General features: G+C 34.5%; 1 protein-coding gene across 1 annotated transcript in view; it reads right to left on the reverse strand.

The window, feature by feature from the left end:
- LOC143245799 (uncharacterized) overlaps positions 1–6,577 on the reverse strand; it is a 34,307-nt gene extending 27,730 nt beyond the window's left edge. The window contains exons 1-2 of the mRNA XM_076492051.1: positions 4,273–6,577; positions 2,811–2,906 (exon numbers count right to left, since the gene is read on the reverse strand). Of these exons, the coding sequence (XP_076348166.1) occupies positions 2,811–2,906; positions 4,273–6,577 (2,401 nt within the window). The remainder of the gene's footprint in view (positions 1–2,810; positions 2,907–4,272) is intronic.
- Positions 6,578–12,311: the final 5,734 nt, after the last annotated feature.

Here is a 12,311-nt window from a genome sequence, read left to right on the forward strand (position 1 = left end):
CAGGTACAGAAAATTTATTTCATTGAAAAAAACGTGGAGTTTTTATTATCAGATGCTGTACACTTATAGATCTTCACAAGTTTTTAATTAGGGGCTGTATGGTGTGTCGAGATCCATTTTTAAACACTGTATCTGCACTAGCCCATTTGGGGTCACCAATAATAATATGTTTAATAAAGCACTTAAACTGTAGTTTGTTATTTCATGGAATTAGGTGTTTAAAACGTTTGACCTTATTATAACGCAACACCACTACTGACCAGTGATGATTCTCCAGTGTCGATCATAATATTCTGTGTACAATTTATCCCCTCCATAATTTCGTTTTACAACAGTTGAAAACATTTTCAAGTTTTCCTTACAATTCTTAACATCCAAAACACCATCACGTGACCGTACAGCTACGTTCAAGTGGTATACACCCATTTCCACGTTCCCAACACGTTCATAGGCGGTTACTCTTTTATTATCTATTACGTTTTCAGTTTATTTTATACCTGACAAACACACAGAGGAAAAACTGAGGAAATAAAAAACACCAGTGCTTTTTCTACCATATTTACACACATCTGCAGCTAGAGCTGAACTTCCTGCTTTGTTTTATTTTTGTATTTCGCGCAAAGCTACACGAGGACTATCTGTGCTAGCCGTCCAAAATTTATCAGTGTAAAATTAAAGGGAAGGCAGCTAGTCATCATCACCCACCGCCAACTCTTGGGCTACTCTTTTACCAACGAATAGTGGGATTGACCGTAAAATTAAAACGCTCCCACGGCTGAAAGGGCGAGCATATTTGGTGCGACGAGAATTCGAACCCGCCATCCCCAGATTACGAGTCGAACCTGGCATTGCCGGCCTCCTGTTTTGTAAGATAACAATAGAGGTCAGTATTATTGTTTTCAACTCGCTTACTTCGGATTGAGTTTCGACGTGTAGTTTTTGAACGTGTAAGAAATTATAAAAACTTAAAGTTCATGGCAGATAACTCTCTGAATGGCTTCGAGTATATATATATATATACATATGTTGTTCCGACGTGTTTTACCATAAGGCGGCTTCTTTTGGCTATGTTAAGTCCAGATCATGTAAAAATAGTAAATTAATTAATTTCTTTAATGTTTGCTGCAAACTACTTTCACTTTGGCACAAGGTGTAGGCCTAAAGTTCACAAATACGCTTTTAAACATAAAACTCTGTTACAGTTGTAGGCCTAATACACTAATAATAACCAATAAAAAACTTCTTGATGCTGACAAAGTTACTGATTAATTTAAAGAAGCGCTAACCCTTACTGAATAATATTACTTGGCCAGTCTTCTCTTAATCAACAACTACTTGGGTATTAACTACTTGAATTTACATTGACCACTTAGGGTTACAAAGCACGGAAAGTTTCTCGAATCTTCTACGAACATTCTTCTTCTTAGCGTTATGCGCCATCTAGCTAGCATCTAAATAAAAACAATATAATTTTGATAAAACAAATTTAGAAGATATTAAAGTTTATTTCAGGTCTTAGAAAGGAAACGCCGCATTATCGACACTACGTAAAGTCACGAAACACCGTGAATATTAGCGTTAATTAAAATGTAATCGCTGTGTATTATTCATTGGAATGTATGTTGGTGTTAGTATATCAACATTTTTTTAGTTGTTTCTCGCACGAAATACTCAAAATATGTTAACCTTAGAAGGTTGGTGAGTGTTACAGACTTGTGAAGCTGTCGAAGAAAAGATGATTGCTTCATATGGAGAAATTTTCCACATTCTCTTTTACTCTCGTAATCCGAGGGTTGCGGGTTTGAATCCCCGTCGGACCAAACATACTTGCCCTTTCAGCTGTGGAAGCGTTATAATAATACGGTCAACCCACTATTCATTGGTAAAAGAATAGCCCAAGAGTTGTCGATGGGTGATGATGACTAGCTGCTTTCCCTCCAGTCTTACACTGCTAAATTAGGGACGGCTAGCACAGATAGCCCTCGTGTAGCTTTGCACGATATTAAAACAAACAAACAATACTCGTTATATCTTAAACTTAAACGACGAATTGTTGAGGTAAAATATCCACGGCTTTACCATGTACGTACGTATACATTTATAAATAACAAAAAAAGCACAGTGTTCTAGACGTATAATCTTTAAATAGGAAATAAACATTGAAGCTAAACATAGGCTCGAAAACAATTTTGAGTTGAATAAAATAAAATAATTTAGAATAAACGATTAAAGGTCATAATATTTTATTAAAAATAAATTGTGTGTGTTAGTTTATACAGCAAAGTTATATCTGTCTATCTGCTGTGTCCACCGAAAAAAATCAAACCGTTGATTTTAGTGTTATAACTCCGTAGACCTACAGCTAACCCACCGAGGAACATATAAATCAAATAAAATCTAGAAACGAACGTCAAAGAACGTCTCTAATTTTATTAATTGAGTAGGGTATGTAACTGCTTTCAAGAAACGAAGAATCCAACACCGGACGTGGCTGGGTTAAATAAAATACTACATATAAATCACTAATTTATTCTTTAGCACGTTTCATAACTTAGTGATATCCAAGGTTAGGGAGTTCTGAGCTTCGAGCGAGAAATGCTGAAAACAAAAGAAACATTGTGATTGCGACACGAAAACCAAACAGTGGGCTTCATTGTTGTATTAGTAATCGTATTATTAAGATAAAATAAAGTTGTGTTATGCAACATTCCGTGTTTCGTCTTCATGTTTTAATCGTTACAAATTGTAGCTTAATTTGTTTTTCCAAAAATAAATTCTAATGCTTAAAAGTATTTAAAAAGTGCGCTTACAAGTGCTTTCGTCTGATCCGTCTGCACAATCCACGAAACCGTCACAGATCTGTGTAACACTTCGACATTTATATTCTCCATCGCACGTGAACTCACCTTGTTAACAAAAAAAAACGAATTTTATAACATCTAAAGACATCTTTTTGATGCAGTAATAACCTACCTAAATTACATTGATTTCACTGTTTTCATTATTTGTCTTCTGACCTGGTCATTAAATGAAGTAAAAACCAGATTCTAATTAACCCTAAATTTGTACGCATAATACGGTTCAAATGTTGTTTACTCTGATTTTTATATTTAAATAGGTCTCTAGTGCACAAAAAATATTCATATTGTATTTACATTTTGTTAAGTTATAAATGGGTGCGTTACCTAGAGGTAATATTGTTAGAATGAGCAGCCAATAAAATTCCATGGTTTATTTAAACTGTTACCTGGAGATACGACCATTCAACTACAGGACTGAAGAACTTGTTTGTATATTAAATAATGGAGACAGGTTACCTGTACGTTATAATGTATAATATAGGGTTAGTACGTGGAGATACGTTATAACATATAATATAGGGTTAGCACATGGAGATACATTATAATATATAATATAGGGTTAATACGTGAAGATAGGTCATAATGTGTAATATAAGGTTAGTACGTGAAGATAGGCTATAATATATAATATAGGGTTAATACGTGGAGATACGTTATAATATATAATATAGGGTTAATACGTGAAGATGGGTCATAATGTGTAATATAAGGTCAGTACGTGAAGATAGGTTATAATATGTAATATGGGGTTAATATGTGGAGATACGTTATAATGTGTAATATAGTGTTAATATGTGGATATACGTTACAATGTGTAATATAGGGTTAATACGTTATAATATATAATATAGAGTTAGCACGTGGAGATACATTATAATATATAATATAGGGTTAACACGTGGAGATGTTATAATGTGAAATATGGGGTTAAAACGTGGGGATACGTTATAATATACAATATAGGGTTAGTACGTGGAGATACGTTATAAAAAAGAACATAGGATTAGTACGCTATAATGTATAATATGGGGTTAGTGCGTAGAGATACATTGTAATGTGTAACATAGGGTAAATAGGTGGAGATACGTTACAGTGTGTAACATAGGGTTAGTACGGGAGATACGTTATAATGTGTAATATAGAGTTAATACATGAAGATACGTTATGATGTTTAATATAAGGTTAATTTTTAAAAAAATTACGTAATTCATAAAGTGTACAAAGAACAAACATTTTTGTAAGATGCTGTGTTTAGAAAGAAATAAAAACATTATTTAATTTGTCATTAAAAATGTTAATTTCTAAAAAGTTTCAATGTTCAGGTTATGATTTAAACATTTAATACCTTTATTCAGTCCTAACATATTATTTTTATAAATGTTTCTAAATCAATACTAGAGTGGTCACTTACCAATTGCACAACCTTGTTCTTTCGCAGTTCTATTGGTCATCGTCTCCTTCAATTCTCCCAGATCTAAGGATTCATTCAACACTGCCATGATACGATTATCAGGCCTATCTAGAGAAAAATTAGACCACTGTTTTCCCGAAAATTCTGGTGTAGTTACGTTTTGTTCATATAAATCGAATAGGTCCGTGGAATTTTCAGAGTTTGAGCTAAGAACATCACTCAGATTTGATGGATATGTGAAACCTACATTGTCATTGACAAATGTTTCATTGAAAGCACTGGAGCTTGTTAGGTTTCTACTATCTAACGGCACAGACTCGTTAAAGTCAGTAAAGTTGTCATTAACCAACACATAAGTTTCACTGATGTCGGGAGAGGCCGTAAAGTTGTCACCATTATACACAGTAGTTTCACTGATGATAAAAGACTGTGTCACGATTTCTCTGTTCAGCACAGAAGATTCATTTAAGCCAGATGAGTCTGTAGAGTTTCCATTGTTAGACATGGCAGTTTGATTAAAAACGAGTGAATCCGTAATGGTTGAATCTGTAAAGTTTCCATTGTTAGACACGGCAGTTTGATTAAAAACGACTGAATCCGTAATGGTTGAATCTGTAAAGTTTGCATTGTTAGACACGGCAGTTTGATTAAAAACGAGTGAATCCGTAATGGTTGAATCTGTAAAGTTTCCATTGTTAGACACGGCAGTTTGATTAAAAACGAGTGAATCCGTAATGGTTGAATCTGTAAAGTTTCCATTGTTAGACACGGCAGTTTGATTTAGAACAGGTGAATCCGTAATGGTTGAATCTGTAAAGTTTCCATTGTTAGACACGGCAGTTTGATTAAAAACGAGTGAATCCGTAATGGTTGAATCTGTAGAGTTTCCATTGTTAGACACGGAAGTTTGATTTAGAACAGGTGAATCCGTAATGGTTGAATCTGTAGAGTTTCCATTGTTAGACACGGAAGGTTGATTTAGAACAGGTGAATCCGTAATGGTTGAATCTGTAAAGTTTCCATTGTTAGACACGGAAGGTTGATTTAGAACAGGTGAATCCGTGAAATTTTCGTTGAAGTCAGACGTGTCTGTGGAGTCTCCATTATTAAATATGGAAGTTTTATTAAAAACAAGTGAATCCGCAAAGGTTTCGTTGAAGTCAGACGAGTATGTGATTTTTTTATTGTTAACCAATAAAGGATCGTTGAATTCGAATGTTTTCGTCGTGTTTTTGTCATTACTCACAACATTTTTGTTAAATTCATATACATTCCTGAAGTACTCGTTTGCCATAGACGAATTTTTAAAGACTTCTGTTTTTTTGGACGTAGAACCATTTATAAAGTTTTCACTGTTAACAGTGGAAGTTTCAGTTAAGCCATACGAATTCGTAAAGCTTTCGCCAAAATCAGATGTACTTGTGAAGATTTCGCTGCTAAACGTAGACTCTTCGTTAAAATCTGTTTCGTTTGTCATTTCTTCACTGCTAGCCAAGGAAGTTCCATCAGAGTCCAAAGAATTTGTAAGGTTTTTATTATTGACACTGTCTTTTGTTTTGCCTTCATTGAAATGAAATAAATCACTCTGATCAGCTCTGGGAAATGTGGAGGTTTTGTTAACAAATATAATTTTATCTTCTTCTAATTGGTCAAGAGTAGCATCTTCTGGTAAAAGTGGTAAAGTTGAATAAACAGAACTCAGACTAGATATCAGTGTTGCGTTTTCAGTCGCCCCAGTTGTCGAGTTTATGAGCGTTGTATCTATTAGGTTGGTAACACCTGAAGTATCAGAGGTTTTCAAGGTATGATACTCCTCAGAAGAGTTTGATGCCTCCTCAGTGATTGGTGTGTTGTTCTGAGAAGACACAAGCGTAGCAACGCCTCCTTCTTTTCTCTCCATTCTGGTTGAATTTTCTAAAGACTGTCCACCGGAAGCTACCTGTGTACCAGAATCTTCAGTTAATTCATCCAGGACACCGTGTACTTCAGTATTCATGGAAGTGTCTTCTAAAGTGGTGGTATTAGCTGACACACCAGAAAAAATATCTGCTTCATACATGTTAGTTCTTTGGTCAGTTTCAACATCTGAGTACTTAGGACTATTGGTGCCTTCAGACGAGAAGTCCTTCACAGACTTCGCATTTTGATTGATTTTATCATCTTCTTCAAAAATGGTGGTAGCATAAACCTCTTCTGGAGTTGGCTTGGTAACGTTTGCTTCGAGTAGACTCTGTTCCAAAACGAAGTCTTCAAAGAATGTCTCGGTGATATTGAAGTTTGAAGTCAATATCGTAGATACGTTCATTTCCCTGACTCCATTGTCGGTCCTATTGACCTCACCGTTCTGTAGTAGCCCTCAACTGTTGATTCTGTTATCGTGGACATAGTGATATGTTGAGTTTCATTCGATAGTCCTAAAGAGGTCAACAAAGTATTTGTGTTTGCTGTGGTCACTGAAATATTTGTTGAGGTATCATTCTGTAATACATCATCATCAGGCGATTCATCTAAGCTTTTGTTCGTTGTAACAAGGATTTGGTTCCTAAACTGCAAGTTTCTTATCGCTAGCATGTTGTCGGTAGTTCCATCATCAAAGGAAGACAAGTTACTTTGCACAGTAGTAAGCGACACGGTGGTTATGGAAATACCAAAATTGTTAGAAGGGTCTTCGACTACGTCTGCAGTTTCTTCTGGTTCATTTGACTGAGTTTTTCCCTGATTTTCGTCGAAGCTTGTGACCGTTTTAAATTTCGTAAATTGAAGTCCGTTTTCGGTGTGGTTTCCCGAGACTAAAGGTTTCATCGGTTCTGGCCAGATGTTGTCATTGCTGGGAAAAGCAGTGGTTAAGGTCCTGGGATCTATCTGAATTATCGATACTTCGGTAGATGAATGAATACCTATAGGCTCACTTACTTCAGAATATTCTGTCGTAAGAGTTTCTTTATTAGTTTCCTCTGAACCAACTACTTCGTGAACACTAAAGTTGTCCGTATCATCTGTCAATTGTTCATCTGAAATACCAAATGTTGTGTTGTAAGCCGGTTTATCTGAACCAGAGATTACACGAGAAGTGGTATCAAATGCTTCATGTGATGTAGTGGATTCATCTAGAACCGGACTCTCTGACGTTCCAGCTAAACTGCTAGAGTATTCTTCTGCATTTTCTAACGACGCCGAAACATTGGTAGAATGTTCTGGAATCTCTGTCTTCTGCGTTTCGGTTGAAACTTCTAAGGACTGACCATCGTCTCCTTCTGAAGAACTGGTCAAGTTTCGTGAAGCTGCTGAACTAGTTTCGATCTGGGGTTCAGCTCCACCCGAATCTGTGAAAGGTGTTTGATTGAAATGCATTAAAAACGAATTCTCGATTATTTCAGCTTCTTGAACAACTACTGAACCTGGGAATAAACCGAGTACCATCGAAGCTTCCGAATGAGATAATTCAGTTGAGGTATTATAGCTTTCAACTCCCCCTACGCCTTTCCTCTCAGTTGTACTATCAGTTGTATGTTGAGAGAAGAATCCTAAAGCTTCCCAAGGCGATTCGTACGCGTCATCACTGTTCCACTTCATTTCTTTCTTATTAATAACAGTTTGATTACCTTCAACAATCGAACTGGGAGAACTTACCACAGTGCTGAATTCTGTACCATCGAACTCCGAACTCGACTCTGTCAGAAATGTACTTGTGGAGTTGAAACCGGAGTCGTTGACTTTCTGGAGAATATTAACATTTTTCCGTGGATAATAAACGACTGTTCCGTTTCCAGAAACACCGACCTTCGGGGTCGTTGTGCGTTCTATTGTTGTGCTTTGATTATTCGTTGTTGCAGGATTAGCTGTTGTTGTGTCAAATGGTGGTGTAGGATTGTGTGAAACATCTTGTAGAAACGTGGTTTCACTGTCCAGGAATATTGAACTGTTACCTCCACTTGTTATTTCTTCTGTTCTGACTGGAGTACTTACATTTTCACTACTAGAGGTAGACACTGCAGTAGTTGGGAAAGTTGATTCATCCAAAGAAACGTATGTAGTTGACAATACAGCGCTTGGAGACCTTGTATCTGAAACGACTAAAAAACAATTCACATAAATCAATAGGTGTACTGTACACACAAACCAACAGGTATACTGTACACATAAATATGCCTAGAAAAGTGAAATACCAGTAATGAAACTTATTATTGGTTACAACAATAGTTAACTTAGAAATAGTTTGATAAAGATGACAGATCAGTAGAGCTACACCGTGAGAATAAAGATGACATATCAGTAGAGCTACATCGTGAGAATAAAGATGACATATCAGTAGAGCTACATCATGAGAATAAAGATGACATATCAGTAGAGCTACACCGTGAGAATAAAGATGACATATCAGTAGAGCTACACCGTGAGAATAAAGATGACATATCAGTAGAGCTACATCATGAGAATAAAGATGACATATCAGTAGAGCTACACCGTGAGAATAAAGATGACATATCAGTAGAGCTACATCATGAGAATAAAGATGACATATCAGTAGAGCTACATCATGAGAATAAAGATGACATATCAGTAGAGCTACATCATGAGAATAAAGATGATAGATCAGTAGAGCTACACCGTGAGAATAAAGATCACATATCAGTAGAGCTACATCATGAGAATAAAGATGACATATCAGTAGAGCTACATCGTGAGAAGTAAGTTTATAACATTACGTCAATATTTCATTACTTTTGCAGTTATGAAAATGTCCATTTGTGACAATATCATCCGAAAAATATATTTCAGGATCTGAAATTCCATTCTAAAGTTACGAAAATACACCACATTGTATAAAATAAACACTAAAGACAATCATAAAAACAAGCGAGTTTGTTATATAACAGTTAACGAAATTCCTCTACTGTAATGTAAAACACATTTTATAAGAAGGATTGTCACTTTGTGAGGTTAAAAACACTTTATAAGAAAGACTGATTTGTTATAAGGTTAAACACACTTTATAACAAACACTGATCTGTTGCAAGGTTAAACACACTTTATAACAAACACTGATTTGTTGCAAGGTTAAACACACTTTACAACAAAGACTAATTTGTTGCAAGGCTAAACACACTTTATAACAAACACTGATCTGTTGCAAGGTTAAACACACTTTACAACAAAGACTAATTTGTTGCAAGGTTAAACACACTTTATAACAAACACTGATCTGTTGCAAGGTTAAACACACTTTATAACAAACACTGATTTGTTGCAAGGTTAAACACACTTTATAACAAACACTGATTTGTTGCAAGGTTAAACACACTTTATAACAAACACTGATTTGTTGCAAGGTCAAACACACATTATAACAAACACTGATCTGTTGCAAGGTTAAACACACTTTATAACAAAAACTGATTTGTTGCAAGGTTAAACACACTTTACAACAAAGACTAATTTGTGGAAAGGTTAAACACACTTTATAACAAACATTAATATGTTGCAAGGTTAAACACACTTCATAACAAACACTAATCTGTTGCAAGGTTAAACACACTTTATAACAAACACTGATCTGTTGCAAGGTTAAACACACTTTATAACAAACACTGATTTGTTGCAAGGTTAAACACACTTTATAACAAACACTGATTTGTTGCAAGGTTAAACACACTTTATAACAAACACTGATTTGTTGCAAGGTCAAACACACATTATAACAAACACTGATCTGTTGCAAGGTTAAACACACTTTATAACAAAAACTGATTTGTTGCAAGGTTAAACACACTTTACAACAAAGACTAATTTGTGGAAAGGTTAAACACACTTTATAACAAACATTAATATGTTGCAAGGTTAAACACACTTCATAACAAACACTAATCTGTTGCAAGGTTAAACACACTTTATAACAAACACTGATTTGTTGTAAGGTTAAACACACTTCATAACAAACACTGATTTGTTGTAAAGTTAAACACACTTCAAAACAAAGACTAATCTGTTGTAAGGTTAAACACACTTTATAACATACACTAATCTGTTGCAAGGTTAAACACACTTTATAACAAAGACTAATTTGTTGCAAGGTTAAACACACTTCATAACAAACACTGATTTGTTGCAAGGTTAAACACACTTTATAACAAACACTGATTTGTTGCAAGGTTAAACACACTTTATAACAAACACTGATTTGTTGTAAGGTTAAACACACTTTACAACAAAGACTAATTTGTTGCAAGGTTAAACACACTTTATAACAAACACTGATCTGTTGCAAGGTTAAACACACTTTATAACAAACACTGATTTGTTGCAAGGTTAAACACACTTCATAACATACACTAATCTGTTGCAAGGTTAAACACACTTTATAACAAAGACTAATTTGTTGCAAGGTTAAACACACTTCATAACAAACACTGATTTGTTGCAAGGTTAAACACACTTCATAACAAACACTGATTTGTTGCAAGGTTAAACACACTTTATAACAAACACTGATTTGTTGCAAGGTTAAACACACATTATAACAAACACTGATCTGTTGCAAGGTTAAACACACTTTATAACAAACACTGATTTGTTGTAAGGTTAAACACACTTCATAACAAACACTAATCTGTTGCAAGGTTAAACACACTTTATAACAAACACTGATTTGTTGTAAGGTTAAACACACTTCATAACAAACACTGATTTGTTGTAAGGTTAAACACACTTCATAACAAAGACTAATCTGTTGTAAGGTTAAACACACTTTATAACAAACACTAATCTGTTGCAAGGTTAAACACACTTTATAACAAAGACTAATTTGTTGCAAGGTTAAACACACTTCATAACAAACACTGATTTGTTGTAAGGTTAAACACACTTCATAACAAAGACTAATCTGTTGTAAGGTTAAACACACTTTATAACAAACACTAATCTGTTGCAAGGTTAAACACACTTTATAACAAAGACTAATTTGTTGCAAGGTTAAACACACTTCATAACAAACACTGATTTGTTGCAAGGTTAAACACACTTTATAACAAACACTGATTTGTTGCAAGGTTAAACACACTTTATAACAAACACTGATTTGTTGTAAGGTTAAACACACTTTACAACAAAGACTAATTTGTTGCAAGGTTAAACACACTTTATAACAAACACTGATCTGTTGCAAGGTTAAACACACTTTATAACAAACACTGATTTGTTGCAAGGTTAAACACACTTCATAACATACACTAATCTGTTGCAAGGTTAAACACACTTTATAACAAAGACTAATTTGTTGCAAGGTTAAACACACTTCATAACAAACACTGATTTGTTGCAAGGTTAAACACACTTCATAACAAACACTGATTTGTTGCAAGGTTAAACACACTTTATAACAAACACTGATTTGTTGCAAGGTTAAACACACATTATAACAAACACTGATCTGTTGCAAGGTTAAACACACTTTATAACAAACACTGATTTGTTGTAAGGTTAAACACACTTCATAACAAACACTAATCTGTTGCAAGGTTAAACACACTTTATAACAAACACTGATTTGTTGTAAGGTTAAACACACTTCATAACAAACACTGATTTGTTGTAAGGTTAAACACACTTCATAACAAAGACTAATCTGTTGTAAGGTTAAACACACTTTATAACAAACACTAATCTGTTGCAAGGTTAAACACACTTTATAACAAAGACTAATTTGTTGCAAGGTTAAACACACTTCATAACAAACACTGATTTGTTGTAAGGTTAAACACACTTCATAACAAAGACTAATCTGTTGTAAGGTTAAACACACTTTATAACAAACACTAATCTGTTGCAAGGTTAAACACACTTTATAACAAAGACTAATTTGTTGCAAGGTAAAACACACTTTATAACAAACACTAATCTGTTGCAAGGTTAAACACACTTTATAACAAACACTGATCTGTTGCAAGGTTAAACACACTTTATAACAAACACTGATTTGTTGCAAGGTTAAACACACTTTATAACAAACACTGATTTGTTGCAAGGTTAAACACACTTTATAA

This window comes from Tachypleus tridentatus, chromosome 3 (genome assembly GCF_004210375.1).
Source record: "Tachypleus tridentatus isolate NWPU-2018 chromosome 3, ASM421037v1, whole genome shotgun sequence".
In the NCBI taxonomy this organism is placed as follows: Eukaryota; Metazoa; Arthropoda; class Merostomata; order Xiphosura; family Limulidae; genus Tachypleus; species Tachypleus tridentatus.